Source organism: Oreochromis niloticus, linkage group LG9 (assembly GCF_001858045.2).
Source record: "Oreochromis niloticus isolate F11D_XX linkage group LG9, O_niloticus_UMD_NMBU, whole genome shotgun sequence".
In the NCBI taxonomy this organism is placed as follows: Eukaryota; Metazoa; Chordata; class Actinopteri; order Cichliformes; family Cichlidae; genus Oreochromis; species Oreochromis niloticus.
Window position 1 is genome coordinate 9,659,560 of NC_031974.2, and position 20,525 is coordinate 9,680,084.

The following is a 20,525-nucleotide window of genomic DNA, read 5'->3' on the forward strand; positions in this document are numbered from 1 at the left end:
AACATGAATGTTAATTTTTTACCCCTCAATGGTAAAAGATTAATGGGGTATTGTAGTCACCCTGCCGGGCAGTCAGCGTTGACACCCAACGCTGTGAAGACGAGATGTTGCGCAATTTTAAATTGATACCATAGGTCAGGGGTCCCCAACTCCAGGCCTCGAGGGCCGGTGTCCTGCAGGTTTTAGATCTCACCCTGGGTCAACACACCTGAATCAAATGATTAGTTCATTACCAGGCCTCTGGAGAACTGCAAGACATGTTGAGGAGGTCATTTAGCCATTTGAATCAGCTGTGTTGGATCACGGACACATCTAAAACCTGCAGGACACCGGCCCTCGAGGCCTGCAGTTGGGGACCCCTGCCATAGGTGAATCTTCAAATCTCACAAGTGGGCAAGTTTTCAAAGTTTCCCAAGTCTCTCTCATTTTGCAGTTAAATCACCATCCTGTAGTAACTCCAGCACTATTTGTGGAGGAATTTCTTTTCTCAGACTCGTGAGTCTTCTGGTTAGACTCTGAAAGCAATTAATGTCAGTTTGTATGTAGACAACAACAGATTTGCAACAAATAGGAAAAGATTTGTGATTTTTACTGATTTGTCTGAGTTAATCTCTGTATTATCACAAGCAGATTGCATGTAATTAACGACTTGAACCCATTTAATCGCAAACTGATAGCAGATTGACTTTGTCTCATTGGTGTTTTATCGATTTCTCCATATACCAAAGTTGCTTTGAGGAAAACAGCTTACTGACAAGTGGTCGCAGACCTCGCCCCGTCTTTGAAGTGACCTTGTTAAAGATCGCATTAATTGCACACTTCGGTTGTGCCACAGTCCCCAACCACTACCTACTGTAGCTTTTTTCTTACTTGAGTGTATTACAGTTGTTCCTGTCTTCGCTATCGGGAGAAAGAGGACATCAGCGTCACCATCTACAGTAGCTGCCTCGGGTTAAATAAATGCCTCACGTTGCACCTTGAGGCACACAAATCTGTGAAATATTCTCGAAGAAAACCTCATAAAGAGAAACAAGTGGTTGATTTTAAAGATATTTAATTGTGTCATATAAATATTCAGTACAAAATATCACGGTTTACAAAGCAGATTGATGAATGGCCAGTGATGCAGGGCCCCTTACAAGTACCACGACCTCTCAAATTGTTTCTACATTGACAGAACTGCTCAATCACATTGTCACCAACATAATATAGCGTAGTAGAGTTGAGCCCCGAGAGCGACCATGTCTACACATCAACAACCACGGATCTATTTTATCTGGAGAAAGAGGACATCAGTGTCACCATCTAGTTGCCTCAGCTTTAAGGAAAAAAAATTATGTGGCAGCATGGTTTGTTTGGACGTGTAACGTCTTCGACGACTTTAACTGAGCCTGGCGCCAACGCTTGGAGGCAATTACACTCGCCGTAGGAAAACACAAGTACGGCTTCGTGATGGCGATATGCTGACATCCTGTATGAAGACAGAGAATTGTGACGACTGAAGGGGAAAAAATGGTTTTGGTGAGTGCTGCTGTCATGTTGACTTTCATTTGAGACCTTGCATTGCACCTTGAGGCGGAAAAGCAGTTTTCTTATAGTGAAGGGTGTTTAAACCCATTAAATGCTTATCATAGCAACATTACCACAGTCTGAAATGGCCACTTACACAATAGGAGCTCCAGCAACAAGCTAATAAACAAAACAAGGGGGCCAAGAAATAGAAAAGAGAACTCGTGTATATGATATAAAGAATTTTCCAACCACTGTCCAATCAGCTGGCTCATGATAGAGGGGAAAAAAGTAGCACTATGGCAATTATGCCATTGTGTTTTGTTATTACTGTTTCAAATGTCTGATAAATGTCAGCCTCTTCACTGGTTGGCCTTTTGCTAAAGTGAGGGCAGAGCTTGTTTTAGCTGGCCTTTTTTTTTTTTTTCCTGTTGATATCATTGTGCCCTCATGGTTTAGACATTTTTCTCTGTTTCACAGCTGTGTGTTTGTAGTTAGGCAGCTCTTAAAGTAATTTCCCAATTTTGCTGTGGTACAGATCATTTTCACAAGTTTCCTCCTACTTGTGAAAAATTAAACCTTTGCGATCTTGCTGCAGGATAATGTTTTGACCTTCTCTCTGAGCCGAGGACACACCTCTGGGCTTAAGAACCTAATTCCACACCACTCAAAGGTCAGGTGCCCCTTGATAAGCATGTTTATGGAAAGGGCTGTTAGTCCCACAGGAAATCAGTTGGGTAAAGCCTGAACATTTGAACCAGCTTCATGTTCAGCACTACATACAGTACACGTAATGAAGGGCAAAGGAAGAGACTAAAATAATGGAAGGGTTTTTTAAGGAAAATACTGGTGTTCTTTGCTTTTTGGCACATTTCTATTACTGTACTGCTATGTTACATTATTATACATTCTACAGTGCAGGACGGAGCCCTTCTCAGGACACAAAATCTTAGCTAAATAGTGTTTAAGGTAGGTAGTGTGACACATTTGGATCAGTGGTTCCCAAACAAGTTTTCCTTCTGCAAAAGAGTGACCGCCCCATTTTTTTAAGGGTTCTGGATGTATATTTCCCATTCATCTTCTTCAATGATCTTTCATAAAATTAATACACGATAAAAAGTTTTAAGCCTTGAACCTAGCCAATCAGCCAGTAAAGTGTACCATGAACATAAAAACATTTGATTTGGAGAAAAAAAGAATTATAATAAATAAAAATGGGGGAAAGACCACTACAAAAATTATCAAATTTAATCGTTTTTGTTAATACAGTGTTGTATAATAACATTTTTGAATATATTTGTTGCTTGTGTTTTGTGTGTGTAGTGAAGTATAGCCTAGTTATCGATAAAGTTTTTCATCCTGACTGCAATCACCTCTTTACAATTGTTAGCAACACTTAACGGGAAAAAAGTTATTAATTGTCTGGCTAAAATCAAAAGTGACATTTAAATAGTTACTAAAAGTCTCAGTAAAGAGTAGAGCTAGCAACTGTTTGTTCATAGAGCAAAAAATGCTATTAGCTAAACAGAATGGATGAATAGCTAGCTAAAATTATGAATACAGCAGTGCTGATTTTTTATTTTTTTTTTGTATTGTCTGTTAACAGTACAAAACAGCTGACAGCACAACATAACAGAAATACAGAAAACAGTAGCTAGTTGAAACTATGAACAAAGCACAGTGGGCTCTTTTTGGTTGAAGTGTAGTTAGTAGTTATGTTGTCAGCTAGCACTATGAATTAACATAATAGCAACGTGAAAGACTGGAAAACCATCAAGTGTTAGCTAACAGTACAAAGAAAGTTGTTAGCTTAAAGGATAGTTGGCTGAAATTAGGTATTAATATAATGCAGTTTCGCTTAAGTACAGTTAACAGTTAAATTATTAGCTAACAACAGTTAGCTAAAAGACAGAAGACTGAGGATATGTCAAATGAAAAAGGATGGAAACCACCGATTTAGCCTTTTATTTTTTCTTAGTGAGAAGAGAATGAAGTCTGTGGAAGCATTTTGTTGTTTTTTTGTGTGTCTGTGTTTATTTTGTGGGGTTTTTTGCTCTTTTTTTTTTTTTAAATTTAAGGCAACTTTCTGGATTCATTTCATGAGCTATGACTCTTTGCATGAAGATGTAAAGCTTCACATTAATGCAGACTTATTTCTTTAGGTTCCAGTCAATATGTCCCTATTGTTTTTGCTGCTTACATTGATTCAGGTGCTACCTTTCCTTTCACCCTATCTCTTGAACAGATAAAACGAGCCATTTAAGGGACGAAAATAAAATTGCATAATGAATTTTAATGGTAACTGTCCACAAGATGTTTAACCTAATCTAATTTAATGCTGTAATTTCAGGCTCGGTGGCATCCTCTCAGCATCTTCCAACTCTGTGTTTCTGAAGTGAAGTGAGCAAAAAGGTCCAACAAGACCAGTATTTTCCCCTTAACTGAGCCCGACACATGTTAGACTTGTGGATTTTCATTGCAGCATAGAAAATAACACTATTCTGTGCACTTCATATTTCACCCTGCACAGAGAAAAAAAAAGACTGCTGACAACATTCAGCTCAATAAGGAAATATTTGGTATTTCAGCCCACCTCACAGCAAATGCTTTAAGCCGTGTGGTGATGAAAATCAAATACTGTAAAAATGATAAACCAGTGTGTTTGCAGGTGTTTGTAGTAGCAGTCCTTTACCACCGCTTTATATAAGCATTAAAGAACAACCACCACTTTTCAACACCTGCCACAACTAACTCAAAATTTGATGTTGTATATCTCCCCCACCTTGTGTGGAACCATATTTTTCATTTTCTTGTGGCTCAAACTCAAACTGTGGCTAAGTGTTTAAAGTGAGGCAGCCATTGCTGAAAGAGGGGATTGTTTGGAAGATAGAAATCCCTAGAAAAACAAAACAACTGTACAGCGTATTGTATCATATTACCGTACATACACAAGCTAAGATAGAACTCACAATATGCAGCATGTTTTTGTCCCAGAAACACTGAAAAATACATAGGCATATCTGTTGGTTTACAAAACTGCTTGTTGAAGTGTCCGTCACAGGCAGCTTTGGAGAAAATAAGAAACAAAGAAACAAAAAAATATCGGTATAGATATATTTGGGCCTCATGTACACCCCATATACACACAAAAAAACCAAAAAGTCTTGACACAAAGTCTGTTTTAACTGTGCCCTCGCAAAAACGCAACTAACACTGACTGGACACACAAAGCCTACGTCTGGTCACCGGAGGGGACAACTGAACGGTGATCGAAGGCAGTGAAAGAGCACTCGGACAGACGGCGCTCGTTTCTCCGTCCTTTCGACTTTTCACTCGCCACACGTGCACCAGAACCCTCCGGATGTTTTCAACATGTGTTTGGGATTTTTGTTTTTTCTCCTTGTCTGTGTGCCAGGTTCTCGTTAGGAATCCCTGTCGCTGTCGTCGCCCCCATACAGGTCCGCTAGTTTCTTAAACCGGGGTCCCCACTCGCTCAGGTAGTTGTAGTCCTGGTCACTCTCAGTGGTCACTGACTCGAGCGAGCTGAGGGACTCCGCTACAGAGCCGTTCCCCTCGTAGGCGTAGGTGGCCAGGGAATCGTAAGGCGGCGCCGTCGGGTCGCTGTCGTTGTCCTGGAGCCTCTGGTTGATGAAGTCTCTCACGTCCCCGTTATTGTCCCGAGTTGGGGGCAGCACAGGCCGTCGGATCGGAGGGTAGAAGGCCTCGGGGACGATGTCTCTCCTCTGTTTGCTGTCCTCGATGGCCTCCGGGTTGCGCAGTGTGCCGATATCAAAGGCCTGGGTGTCCTCCTCTCCGCCCCCTTCGTCATTGTAGCTGACGACGTTGTCCCTGACATCCTCTTTGGAGATGATCAGAGGCTCCTTCTTCCTCTGCCTCCTCAGGGCAGCAAACAGCACCACGATCACTGAGGGGAGAACAAAAACAAAGAGAACAAATATGAGAGTTTGGTGACTTTTGCTGTTGTTTCTGTGCTCTCTCTCCTTGTTCTGAAGGCCAGTGACTGTCCTGGGGGAATTGTTGATGTTGCGTGAGTGTGCACTGATGTTCAGGGACTTTGTCTGACTTTGTAGAGCAGGCTCTGCTACCACAAGGATGCATTATGCATCTCTCGTTCCTCAGGGCCGCTGCTGCTTAAGAACATAAAGGAACCCCCTTTAAGAACATAGCAGAATACATTACGTGCTAAAAAAATGCAACCTCTGTACCATTAAGAAGCATTATGACATTCAAGGGATGGTGTGAGGGTGACTTTTAATCCTTAAGTATTCAATTGGTGTTAAACAACTCAGGGTTGTTTAAGTGTTAAAGCATGACTGCTTCGCTTTTTGGACCTGGAAGCTACATCCATCTTTTATACTGTCTATAGCTACATCAGACTACAATAAAGTTCTAGCTATGCACAAAAACAGCAAAGCAATGCAGCCAAGAACAGCCAGACCTTCAATATTCAATAATATCTTTTTCATCTTGATTTCACTATCTGCAGGCTTTCATCCAGGTCATCCAGAAAGTTAAAAACAGGTCGAAACATGTTGGTCCAGTAATAAAACTGTCCTTTATGTGTTGGAACTTCAGTTCTTTGAATTAAAATTAACAGGAATTCTTTGCCTTTGCAAATAAAGACATAGAGGCGATCTGCTAGATGTTGCAAGATGAAAGATACTCCAGGTTCCAATTCACAAAAATAGCCTCCAGGTAAACATTACAATATTAGAAAGAAAACCCCAAGAGTCAGACAATGAGCAGCTTTTGGCAATGGTGGGGAAGATAAACTCCCTTTAACAGGAAGTGACCAGGTTCCAGAACCAAGTTCACAGAGGCCATTGCCATCTACTGTACCATGACCTGTTTGGGCTATGGGGTAAGTACAAATGTCCTGTTGTCTGAAACACTATGCCCCCAAGGTCAGCTGCTGCTACATCATCAGCTCTTTCTTAGACCACAGGCCTGTGACGGTGGACAGTTTGGTAGTAGTACACGAACAGCTACATTGTATTATTCTTACAAATCTAATGACAGCATCCACACACTTTTTATCCTGATGTCTCCGGACTCAGATGTTAACACTAACTCTGTTCACTGAGAAAACTGAAATGTATTTTTTCTTAAATGTATGTTTTCTTATGTTTTTCAAAGCACGCCGAAACCCCTAAGAAAGGATTCTAGTTTTTCTTTTTTTTCTCCTTTTTTACTTTAAGTCATGTTATTTTATGAAACTCAATATTAATGCCCAGTAAAAATGAATTTCCAGTAAACCCGCGATATTGTATGAGAGGCATTAATACTATAGCTGAAGTTTTTATACTTACTGAGTTAAGACTGAGTTAAGACTGAGAAGTAAAGGTGCTTCAAGGTATGGCAGCAGCAATAATTACTTGGCTTTTGAAACCTTCACCAGGCTGTAGTTTTAAATAAAAATGCAACTATCTCACCATCCTAATGCAATGAAGAAAAACATCCTGTTCAAGTCAGTCGAGATGCTGTAGATCTTTCCTGCTTTGCGGTTAAAATCAAATTAAGGTGACAGCTGTGGTCACTGCCAGAATTATCCGCCCACAGGAAGTGATGAATCAAATTAAGCAGTGAAATACGAAACCGACTGTTTAACACCTCCTATGGATTGCTTTGCTGGAGAAGCTCTGTAGTGAAAAGCCACAAAAAGATTTATGCAAGAAAGAACGGAAGGCTGTACTCACTGAGCAGGATGATGACACAAAGCAAAATGGCCACCAGGGCGCCGGTGCTGAGCCCCGCCCTCGCTGTGAGCGCCTCTGCGTTGCACGCCTTCATGTTGCCCTCGCGGTCGCAGGTGCAGACTCTGATGGTCAGCGTGCTGGTGCTGCTTTGCATTGGGAACTCCCCGTCAGAAATGACCACCGGCACATGGTAGACGCTCTTTTGCAGGGTGCTGTAGCTGTTTCTCCTTGTGAGGATTGACGCTGTGTTGTCTGATGAGAGAAAATCTGGTTATTTACTGTAAAACGTCAACCAATCAATCACACATACAGCACATTAACAACAGTTAATGAATGTAGGACACACAGGGTGTCTTACTTTTGTTGTCGCGGACAGAGAAGTTTGCCTTTCCAGCAGCTTCCTGAGCAAGACTGAAGAAGAACCGGTGTCCTCCGAGCGGGGCATCGGGATCTGTGGCGCCCACGGTTCGTATCACCTGAAGTGAGAAGCACACAGGTGAGTGACATGGCAACCCAACCCCAGCCGTGAACATTTAACCACACGTAAACTGCTGTTTGTGCGGGTGCTAGTGTTTGAGCTAGCTAATGGGTTGGTAGAGCTATGAAGAGGAAGCTGAGCAACAGTTTCTAGCAAGAACACAGCTGTTAAATTTCAAACAAAGAATAAAACAACCAACAAATCTAATTCATACATGCTTTTGTGATGCTGTCTCTCTAGCTGTAATGCGTCTAATTAAAGATAACTCCACTGCATGCTCGTTAGCATCTGGTAGTTGCATGTTAACATCAGCTGCTGTGATCAATAACCTCGCTGTTTATTAAGATTAAAGGGATGGTTTGTTCTTCGGGGAATTCGTAAAGACAAATAGTTAAGGGCGCGCAAACAAGGAGTAAACCTCCAGAGGTTTTCTGATGGTAAACGTGTGCAAGGATATCATCAGCAAAGTGTCACATTGAATTAAGCTACCTAGCAGGATACAAATTAGTTTAAAGCAGCCTCATCTGTATCTGATGCAACATGAAGGCACCAGGCTGATTCTGCATAAATGATTATTTTGTTCCCCTTGAAACAGAGCATGAGTTTAATATAGTGATGCTGTATTTACTTAATGGGACAGTTCACCTCAAATTCAAAAATAGGTGTTTATCCTCTGGCTTAGAGTGGTTTGTATTCAAGTAGATCATTTTACTGTAAATTGTTTAGTTTTGGAGAGATGAATTGTGAGGATCTCTGCCTTGCCTGCCTTGTCCTATCCTAAGTAATAACTGTGTTCTTTCTAGTGAACGACACCTGAAAATATAATTACTATGCACAAGGAAGAGTGGCTCTACACTCATGAAGATATTTTTTTAAAAAGCTAAGTACAGAGAATTAAGGGGGTTAGCAGCAGCTAAGTGCCGATTAAGCTCTGACTGGTCTTGCTGGTCTGGAGCATTCAGGTGCGCGATGACTGGAACAACCTTCTTTGGACAGGTGAGACCAAAGTGGGGAAATAAATATATATATATATATATATATATATATATATATATATATATATAAGTATTTTAGAGTCAAATGTGAACTTGGCTCATGCAACAGGATCATGTTCACAGGAAATCCACAACAGAACGAACGGAAAAAATAAAACAAAGTAAAAACAAGAATCAAGTTGCTGCAATGACCCAAAACCCTGATTGCAATGCTGTGGCCGGACAACATTTTGAAGAAGTTTGGGCTAAAATTCCTCCACATTAACATGAGAGACAATCATAGTTTCTGCCTTCAAAACAACTGTACGGGGGGGTGACGGCTCCTTTGATTGGCAGGTGTCTCGACACAGTCAGCTGTAGCCCGACAGAAGCTCCTAGGCTTTTTCATAGTCTTTCGGCTGCTCCCTTTAGGGGTTGTCAAGGCGGCTCATCTACCTCCATCTCACCCTGTCCTTAGCATACACAGCAGCACAGTTTCCCCAGGCACCCTGCTGGTGAACAGCACCGGTGGCAGTCGTCGTTAAGCCAGGTGTCGGCCAATCATGTGGAAACTTTTTGATGATCCACATTTGATTTGGCAAAGATTTTACACCAGATTCCCCTCCTGATGCAACTCTCCCCGTTTATCTGGGTTTGGGACTGGCGCTAGGAGACGTGCTGCGACAAGAAATGTAACAGCCACATGCTTAAAAGAAACTATGAAGCACACCAAACACCTGACATCCTCTGATTAGGCACATTACAAAATCAGTTATTTTTTCATATGCTGGCTCTAATTTGACAGTCAGCCTAAAAAACATTGAGGAGCCCTGATGTAGAAGGACAAATCGCACAATACTACAGGGCCAGAGGAAAAAAATCTACATTATCAAAGGCTGACTCTGTGAATAGACTTTTTATCTGTGAAGCTACAAAGAAGTCTTGCAAACTGCAGCTTGGACCACATTTTGTTAGTAAAACAGCATTATTCGGACTTTACTAGTGATCCTAAAACTGAAGACTCACTGTCCACATTTATCTCTGAGGTATCACAGACTTGGGATTTTCAACCCTAGAAGAGCTGCAAATCCGAACCCAGCTGTGGGAGTCTTACATTAAAAGGTCTACAATGCAGCTCTGTCTTTTCAGAACCTCTAGACATCTCTTTTCACTGTGGATCTGTTCTCGACTTCTTTAATCTATTTTGAGGAAGAAAACTGCTCTTTATCAACCTGAGATGTGAAAGTCTGGTCCCCAGAAGCGGTCCCACTATCTAGTAGCTTAAAACACACGTGACAGATTTATAAATTCTCTCTGAGGCCCACTAATTACATGCTGGGCTGGGAGCGGGTGCATAATCCTAAACGGGGAAGTCGAGATGAAACCATGACTACGGCTTTGTGTTGGGTAATAACCAACCTGATTAGCCTTAGCGTTCTCACACACAAACGTCTCATAATTGTTGGCGAATGTTGGAGGGTTGTCGTTGACGTCCAGGACTCTGACGTATACAGGCACCCGGCTGATCTGTCGCGGGTTGGCTGGGAAACACAAAGGTGGACACAGTGAATTTACATGAGTAATTATTAAATTTCATTAATAGCAGCTCTGCTTTAGTTTCCAAGCAAACTCATTACAGTATTGTGCATATAAATAAATAAAAGCTGGTTAAAAACACTTATCTGAAAAACAACAAATCAGATGCTCCGAGTTTTGCTGATTTCTTTGTTTCCACAGTTATATTTATGCGCAGAGTCTGCACAAAGTTCTGGTTTTCACTGACAAAATAAATGAAAGTAATAATAAGGTAAAATAAGGTCTTTGGATGTGGAAATTATTAGGATCTTTTTTTTAAGGCAACTGGCAAAGATGAAGGGAAATTGCAGTTTGCGGCAGCATTGAACTAACAGCAGCAGATTAGAAAACAAAGACGCTGATTTTTATATTTAAAATTAGTGGGAAAACGGATAAATGGGCACCCATGCTATTTTTAGAGAATGTAAACTATGGGCTGGGGAAACAAACAGCAGCTACCAGCCAATACTTGGGTCCCAAAAATCCAATTTGGCTGACAGAATTGGAGGAAGTACGTGAACCGAAATGTCTCTTTCTGGTCCGGCTGCTGCACTTACTGAACTCGGTGGCGATGACGGTGATGTTGTGCCAAGCGTTTTCCTCTCTGTCCAGCTCCCTGAGGATGAACACTGACCCGTTGCCTGCATGGATGTTGAACACTCTGTCCATGTCTGTGCGCCGATCAATAGTGTACCTGCACAAAACACACAGACAACGATTGGCGTGTAAACTTGTGCACTCATGCTGAGTGGAAATGTGTTGTTTTCCCAGGGCGACAGACACAGGGTACAGTCACATTCACAGAGCGTCTCAGGTGTGTCTTGGTCGAATTGACATTCTTTGTGGTGGAGACAGTGAAGAAGAAAAGGCCAACTTTGCTGAAAGGAACACAATTATCTTTATATATATTTTTTATATGCACAAATAAGAAAAAATATGAGTTAATTTGAATTTACAAAGCTTTTCTCTATTCATTTGTATGGTATCTGAAAAAAAAAGCATCAAAAAGCCAGACTCATACTGATTGAATTTTGGCTGCTCCCTGGATCACTTCCAGGACTGCATCTACTTTTAAAATCACTTCCTGAAAGACTTGACCATCTGCAAATTAGGCTAAATGTCCTCCACTGTATCAGGACAGTGAGTCTTTTACTTTATCCTCTTCCACAAAAAGAAAATTAAAGTTGCAGTGATCCAAATCTGGGAAATGCCAAGTGAAGACTGTGTTGGTGAGGCCAAGGAAAATGGGCGCACACAGTAGCACAGCATAAGCTACATTTAGATTCTTCTTCTACAGACACGCCAGGGCCAGAGTAGCATAGTTAGTCTGACCCTGGAGAACAAATCCGTGGCATAAAAACGAGGGACGGTCATGACTCTTGAATATTTTAATAGCACTTAAGTCATTAAAAAGAAAAAAAATACTGCATGTCTGTTTTTGCCATAAAATATACACCGCCCGGCTAAAAAAGATTCACCAGTTGGTGACGGTGTAAGTAAGAGCTTTCCATTGAGGTCAGCCGAATATACTGAATGACCATGTTTTGCCATCAATAGATGTTTTTTTTTCTTTCCCAATGGCAACCGGGACATTCCGAGATGACAATGCCAGGAATCACTGGGTTCAAGTTGTGAAAGAGCAGCGCAGTCATTTCCAGCACAATCTTTGGAATGTGCCACAGTACGCGAGGAGATCTTGGCCAAAAATGATCAGAAATCTGACTGGAAATAAATGTTGTGACACTGCATAAGCTTATTGAAACAACGCCACGGTGAACGGTGCCATCATCAAAGCTAGAGGCGGTCCAACAAAATATTAGAGTGTATTTTTAGTTTTTACTTTTTTAAGGGGAGTGGGGGATGTTGTGTAGTGTGTCTATGTACATATATTAAATAAGCTACCATATTTTCCACACTATAAAGCGCACTTAAAATCCTTTAATTTTCTCAAAAATCGTCACTGCTCCTTATAATCCGGTGCGCCTTATGCATGAAAACAGACCCGTTCATTGACAGTGCGCCTTGTAATCCTTATGGTCTGAAAAATACGGTACTTCCAGCAGAAAATGGCAGTAGCCAATTATCAGGTAACGGGCCCGATAAAGTAAAGGAGTAGCAAGCAGCCATCCAAGAAGAGCATCCTAAAACTCTTTGAAAAATAAACTACAACAAGCGTTTTGCACTGGCAGGTGATCTTCAGACAATGAATGAGTCTAGTTCTCAGTGAGTATCCAATAGTATTTCTGCACAAAATGTTAATCACTATTACAAGCCTGTAAATGTCAGAGACAACAAAAAGCTGCCGGTCATTCTCCTGATGAGAAGAACCATCTTTGTTGGATCAGTTTGGCACACATGTTTGCTGTCTCTGGTATCGCAAATATGCACGTGCAAGAAGTCACAAAGGGAGTGACCTACAAATAGTAGTCGCACTAGGCGCAGCCCAGACGTGCACAAAAAAGCAAACTTGAAGGGAAGGTGGCCCACGTTTACACCGGCTATGGTTTTTATTGTTAATAGGCCTAGAGCTGTCTGACTACACCTTGACACATCTGCTGCAACTAAAACACCACAGAGGAGCAAGCAGCGGGTGTAATTGAGCTGTATTCACAGAGAAATCAGTGGGAGACGTGGAACCTGAGAAAAACCTGAGCACATACTGTAAAAGTAAACCCATCTGCTGGACCAGATACATCCAGCAGGAGTTTAATAAAATGATCTATTTTTGGTTATTTGGGGGGAACTGAACCTGTGACATATAATAATAAACTGTCTTGTCTGGCACTAGCAGTCTTGAATAGTCTGCCCTGTGTTGATACACACATTAGAGCCAACAGGTTATCCAGTTGTGTTGTTTTTCTCTGCCTCCCAGACTACTCTGTGATGCATCAGTGTGATTAATGGAGTAGCAGGCATCAGGAGGGCCAGCGTAAGAGGAAGGAGACCCCCGAGGGGAGACTATGAACCGCGGCTCTCAATGCATCGCCGCATCCCTCTCCTCCCTCCACCGATCTTCCCCCTCCCCACGGGTGTCACCCCTACCTCCTCAGCCCCTCCCTGCTGCTGCTGCTGCTGCTCCTGCTTCCCCCGCACAAACATTTTGGTGTCTTTATCTAAACACTCCCACCTATTTTTCTACCACCTCGCCGGCGCGACAGTAACTCTAACCTTGTTAGATGTGCGTCAGCCGTGGGCTTTACTAATTGCTTTTCTAATATTCCCAATAATTCAGCTGCCTGGGTCTAACCCTTCCCTTGATTAATGGTGCAGAGATAACGGCGCTCCTCGTCCTGACCGGACAACCAAAGTGCTGCTTTCAGCAGGCACGCAGCTGGCTGGTTGGAAGGCCAGGCACAAGGACGAGGAGGGTTACAGAAATGTTAGTGATCAGGGGGTTGGGACGTACATTATTGCTTCTTTCCTCCCTTCTGAAGTGACCAACCGACTTGACACAGTATTTTGAGAATGTTTTCTTCAACACAAGGTCTTATTAGGTCAAAAATCTGTATCAAAATGATCTTTGTTTCAAAATCATTTCAATTGGAGAGGTTAGCTATCCTTAGTATCAAGCACCAGCTCGGCTACATGTCCATGCAAAGCAGTGCTAACGACACTATGAAAAATAGTAACTGAAATGCTGTTATATGGCACCTAAAAGACTAAAAAAATGACTCACTCTTTAACCATATTTAGCCCAGATGAACATCAGGGTTCACATTCACATTTAGATGTTCAAATAGCCACTTTTCACAGCACTCGATGGTCTTTGAGGGCTTCTCATCCAAGCTGGCCAATATAGACTGCTAATAAAAAAGTGTTCGAAAGCTCCACAATGGCAAATCTGAACCCCGGTTAAATGAAATGTTCTCTAATAACCTTGAATATTGTTCATGCTTAAAAGGTCTGAACATCACTAAAGAGATCCCATCACAGTGGGATGGGCAGCCACCAGCTACATACATACTGGCTCTCTAGCAGTTCTTCAATAATAAAGCAGAATAGAAATGCTCCATATAAACACCCACATCAGATTAAACACGCTGGCTTCAGAGGAGTGAAATAAACATTTTCATGAGCCCATCTGTATTATGTTCATTGCACGTCCTCTATCTTAACATACACTCACTGGCCACTTTACTATTATACACCTTGTTAGTACTAACTTGGATCACATTTTGCCTTCAGAGCTGCCTTAAGTCTGAAAATATTCCTTAGGAATTTTGGTCATATTGGCATGACAGCCTCATATCATGCTGCAGATTTCATCCATGTTTTGCATCCATTCCATTAGATCCTGTGTGCAAGAAAATATCTCCCACAAGCATGGATCCACGCAATCATGTTGTTTACGCGAAATTCTGACCCTATAGAAATGTCGCAGTAGAAATCAAGAATCAAAAAAATCAATACTGGTCAGATTTCCTATGGCCCAATTTTAGTGAGTGTAGCCTCAGTTTCCTGTTCTTAGCTGACAGTCGTGGCACCCAGTGTTGTCTTCTGCTGCTGAAGCACACCTGCCTCCAGGTTCAGTGTGTTTTGCATCAGAAATGTTCTGCTATCTTTGGTTATAATGGTGATTATTTTTACTTTCCTATAAACTTGAAGCACTTTGACCTGATCCTCTGACTTCTGGTATCAACAATGCATTTTCTCCCAGTGGACTGCTGCTCACTGGATATATTCTCTTTTTTGGACCATTCTCTAAACCCTAGAGATGCTCGAGTGGGAAAATCTCAGTAGATCAGCATTTTCTGACACATTCAGACCAGCCTGTCTGGCACCAACAACCATGCCACATTCAAAGTCACTTTAGTCACCTTTCTTCTCCATTCTGGTGCTCAGCTTTAACTTCAGCAGGTCATCTTGACCATGTCTATATGCCTAAATGAGTTTCTTCCAGATGAGTAGTCAAACAAGTATACCTAAAAAACATGGCTGATAAGTGTGTATGTAAGTACAGTGCTCCAGAAATGTCACGTCCAAGCAGAACTCTGTAGAGAATCTGGTTTTTAATATAAGCTCTTAACACGGACAGTACAGCACTGAAAACACGATAGCTCTCCACATTCACAGAGCCAGTGACACGCTTGCCAAAGAGCCATTCAGTGAGGGAAATGCATGACATGTTCATCACATCTTATTCATATTTGTTCAGGCCAAAGTGTTCTGTTTAAAAGCATGTAAGCTGCAGACTGCAGTAAATCAAATCTCATGTAAAGAGCTGACCTGAAATCTTCAATCAGAAGGAAAAATGTAGGATGAAACATGCCGTGTGTCTGCATGAGTCTATATACTGCACTTATGGATTACTTAAGGATTTGCATATGCATCCCTGCCACACACGTGCACGTGTCCGCAAGTCGCAGCGAGCTAATAAAGATAACCGTCTCAGTGACTTCCTCATGCCAGGCAGCCCCCGGGCTTCCCAACCCTCCTCCCTCCTCCTCCTCCTCCTCCTCTGCACGGCTTTAAATGCCACAGGGTAGCTACCTCCTTGATGATGGGCGATAAAAGAGAATGATATCATATTTGACACCTGCAATAAAGTGGTGGAACTTCAACCTTGAGAGCCAACTCCCTTAGTGCATCATAAAAATGAAAAAGTCTGAAGCGGAGTCGAGGCGCAGCCTCACACCCCACTGCCATTATTCCCATTTAATACAACGCTGGCATAATTTTGTATCTCCATGAGCTAAGTTGTGTAAGCGAACTTTTGGCACTTTTCATTATTTCGCTGCATTTTGTATGTGTAGCAGAACAAAGTGTCTTCCTGCGCAGGCCTCATTATTTTAACGCTGTTTATGTTAATGGTGAAGAAAACAAGAGCACAAAGATCCATTTACAACCTTCAGAACATTAAACAACATCTCGCATTAAAGATGAATAATTCACTTAATGGGAGCTACAAATATTGACTCGGTATAGAAATCGGTTAGTGAGATATTATATGCTTAACTCAAGGTTCACATGGTGGTTTTTACTTGAGTTTTGTCTTGTTTTCTTATTGTGTGAAGCTGCTTAAACAGCTAAAAGCTCAGCCTTGAGTTTAGACTATGTTAGCATGTGAGCCTCTGTAGTCAGATTTTTATAGTGGATTTTAAACTGCATGTTGACAGTGACTGATGGTTTATGATGTAAGTGGGCGAGAACAGGTCAATATCACAGTAAATGTATGTTTATTCAAACCACAAATTGAAGCTGTGATCTAACCACTGGGGTATACAACTTTGTTAAATGAGTTGTGTTTATTGATTTTTCAAACAGTCTTAAAGATAATTGGGACCTGAAAATCCAATCTAAGGACATAAGACTTCTTTTTTCTTGTTTTGCTAACATTTAGTCATTGTATATGAGATAAAACAGAATCCTTTGCAGAGTAGACTGGATAAGGAGGTAATAACTTCAATGACATCTTCAATGACCCTTCAAATTTTTACTTCTTTCAGCAGCAATTATGCTCATTTAGAGCCCACGCATCCCGTAGTTTCAGTTTTCTGGATGCATTAACTTTCATTCATGTTTGCACAAACAGAAATGACATTTTATGCACTTCATTTATTAACTTATTCAGTTCACTTCAGGTTTATTTATATAAGTCTCTGTTCTCCTCAAGGTGCTTTACACTGTAAGGTAAAGACCCTTCTGGTGAAAACCCCAAGAATCAGTTAAACGACCCCCTGTGAGCGGCGAGGAAAAACTCCCTTGTAACAGGAAGAAACTTGGCTCAGGGAGGGCTTTTTGATACCTTTTCAATCATTTAGCACTCTTAAAATAAAAGACTTTGATCACATCTCCTAAAATGACATACAAATCCATATAAAATATTAGCACATTTCCATATGACATCTGCTCTGTCGAGAGCTAGGGAGAGCTGGATGGCTTGCTGGTTATCCAAAAATTGTTTTTAACTTTTCCCTAATGCTCTTCTTGTTTATTAATGAAATTATTTAGATGGGTTAGTTTTTGTACCCTTTGTTTAGTTGTATATTTTAAAATATGTTTTGCCTTTACAATCTGTAATTAAATCATCTAAATGACTTGTAAAGCCAATACAATCCCCAAAACCGAATCTTAAAAGCTAATTTTGTCAGTTCTCCAACTCCCAGTAGTTGTACTGATGAGTGGTCCTCAACTTGCTCAGATGTTACTGAAACCTCCAGCAAAAGCAATTAAGTGGTGCTTGAATGAGCTATCATGCTCAGCCTTTTTATTGGCTTTTGAATAGAAATCAATAGCTGCCTTGAAGTGCGTTCGGAAAGATCAAACAGCAGCAAATTTTGAAAAAGAGCTAAGCTGTGAAATAAGAAAAAAAAAACTGGAGATGCAGCTTGGTTCATTTACCTGACGAGGCTGTTTTTGTCATCTGGATCGGAAGCACTGACGGAGCCGATGGCGGTGTTCTTGGGCGCGTCTTCTTTCACCTCCATCACGTAGCTGGCGCGCTCAAACACGGGCGGCTCATCCACGTCCTCGACGATGATCTTGATGGTGGCCTCGTCCCTGAAGGGGCCCTTCGAGTAGAAGCGGGGGTTGATGTGGACGTTTTCCACCTGGACACGGAGACTGTACTGCCGCTTCCTTTCATAGTCCAAAGGCTGCAAAACAGAGACAGAAGAGGCATGAAGAAGAAGAAGAAGCACCAATTCCACTAATTACATCTTAAAGTGCTAATATTTACTTTACATTTGTGTGCATGAACAGGTTCTGTGATTTGTCACATTTTATTTTAGGTGAGACTGCCAGCTTAATGAATAAAAGACATGCTTTTCCAGAGTATCTAATGAGGGCATGTAAAGGGTCTTAGTGTCACATCCAAGGACACTAACAAGATTGTTGATGGACAAACACGCGCTGCTGCACACATCACAGCCGTGCTCTCGTGGACGTCTGCCTAAGCGCTGCTGAATAATATGACTGATGTGGCATTTCGGTGGAAAACAAACATGACAACAACACGGTCTGGCTAATGACAGGATTCATGTTTTAAGACTGGAAATCTGATTACAGTCTGCCTTAAACACAAACAAGAACAAAGTTTTTTTTTTTAATTTTTTATTATCAACTTCTTACATGTTTGTGCTTTGCTTTTCAGTTTGATTTCCTGATGCTCGGCACAGCGCGGCTCTATGAAACAATCAATCACAGCTGTGCACAGATCTTTGCTGGGTGACATCTGTTCATTTTGATGCTGTTTCTCAGATCAACACACCAGATTATTACAGTGATAGTGAATGGTAGGAATTTGGTGAAAAAAAAATTAAAATGCAGAGAAACATCTAAGTTTCTAATGTATAGGTTTAAGATTGGGTTAGGGTTAGTTTTAATATAGTGTCGTATAGTCTAAGGAGCTTGGAAAGAAAATTGTCTGGACTTCTTTAAGTTGCTTGAAGACGTTTCACCTCTCATCCGAGAAGCTTCTTCAGTTCTGAAGTATCATACAGTATGATCTTCTGGACTAATGTGGCACTGTTAATGTTATTATGCTGTGTAAACCTTTTAAAAGCCGTTTTACAAGTTTCAAAGACAGGCATGCTGGATATTCTTGAGAGACTCGTGCTTAGACTTGACAACCAAAGTTTCCCTAACAATTAGATTTTATTTATGGTCGTAGTGGTCGTACATCACCCCTACATTCTTAAATTAAATACGACATACTTGGTGACTATAAATAACAGACGAATAAACGACTGGGTCTCCAGTGGGAGGACAGATAGTCCAATTTCACCTTCCTGAATGCACATCCTTGTCCTTGTTGGTTAGCTCAGTCACAACCATCTTAAAATGATGTTCTTTCCCTGTTACGAAAGATTTACTCCTTCATAACGAGCCTAAGTGGGTTGATTTTTTCTTTAACTCATCCATGGCCATAGCATGGCTACACAGACTAACAGATGTGTTGTCCTATGGTTCCACACATCCCAGGAATCTGTGCTTCAAGTTTGCCGAGTGAAATCACAATACCTAGCAATATATGTGCCCGGGCATTGCACCTGTACAGTTTATGAAAGTGAATGCTGTTTGGTAACCAAGCTAGCTAGAATTAGCCTGTAATGTAGCATTCTCATTATCATCCATATAAGGTAACTTCCAACTCCAAAAGTCATACCAGCCAAAAGACCAATGTTAAGGCTTCAAAACGTAGAGTCCAAAAGCAGCGGGCAACTTTTATCCTTTATCCTGTTGTGACACATGAACCAGTTTTCCACCTGATTTATGTGATCTTCCAACTTCGAGTTGATCTCCAGTGCACAGTAAGAACTAATGTCACAATCTTAAGTCCCAGACAGCAGGGATGGAGTTTGATCAACCACAAGCAAAGAGACTTCCTGGAGAAACTGGCTCCTGCCAGCTGACCAGGCTGCTTCAGCCGAGCCTTCACGCAATGTGAAACCAGGGTGAGCTGGTTATCAGTGACTTAGCTGTCTATATAACGGCTCAGTCACACTAGAGTAAAAATCAGACAGCAACCTCCTTACAAGTAGGAGAAAAATCAATGGCTGTTATTACCCTGAACTTTTTTTGCTGTTGGAGTACTTATTGCGACTAGCTGAGGGTGTTGCATGCTAAACTTCTGTGCAACCACTTTTGATTTTGAGACCTGTCTCCAAACAACTGTGGTCCGTCTTGTTGATTGGTGAAGCTTTGCAAATGGTTGCTGTTTAATTGACAAATGCAGACAGATTGACAACACCTGGCGATCCATCTATAGTAAGTCAGTCTACACTGATGAGTGCAACTCATAGTCGAGTCATACTGAATTTGTAATATTCTGGTTATATTACAAACTTAAAGCAAGTTGCTAAGCGCCTATGTTATTTTACCCTTAAATCACCATCCTGCAGAAACTACATTGTTCTTTGTGGAGGAATTTCTGTTTCAAATCTGTGGCTCGAACAGTAAGTAGTTAATGTTTCTAATGTACATTTTTTGTGTGTAGACAACAACAGATTTGTGATTTATCGCAGTTAATTGCTGTATTACCAGAAAAAGATGTAGGCACATAATTGGCAACCTGACCCCATTCAATCGCAGGCTGACTGTCTTATTGCCATTTTATCACCATCGTGATGCCAACAGAGTCACTTGGAAGACAGATTCAGTGTATTTGGATCAAACTTTAAATGTTTTGATGTTTTCAGCCTTGTATACCTGCAAAGTGCACCTGTCTCAGTAGTTACAACACAAGCATTTCTCCCCCAGGTAAAATGCATTTTGAAAACTCGCTATAACCTTTTAAAAATGCCTCTGGTCTTTTTGTTTAATCAACTCCCA

General features: G+C 41.3%; 1 protein-coding gene across 1 annotated transcript in view; it reads right to left on the minus strand.

Moving 5' to 3' along the window:
• Positions 1-1,037: 1,037 nt before the first annotated feature.
• Positions 1,038-20,525, minus strand: part of LOC100695456 (cadherin-6) — a 72,858-nt gene continuing 53,370 nt past the window's right edge. The window contains exons 7-12 of the mRNA XM_003439181.4: positions 17,595-17,848; positions 10,811-10,947; positions 10,098-10,219; positions 7,585-7,702; positions 7,227-7,478; positions 1,038-5,434 (exon numbers count right to left, since the gene is read on the minus strand). Of these exons, the coding sequence (XP_003439229.2) occupies positions 4,932-5,434; positions 7,227-7,478; positions 7,585-7,702; positions 10,098-10,219; positions 10,811-10,947; positions 17,595-17,848 (1,386 nt within the window). The 3' untranslated portion in view covers positions 1,038-4,931. The remainder of the gene's footprint in view (positions 5,435-7,226; positions 7,479-7,584; positions 7,703-10,097; positions 10,220-10,810; positions 10,948-17,594; positions 17,849-20,525) is intronic.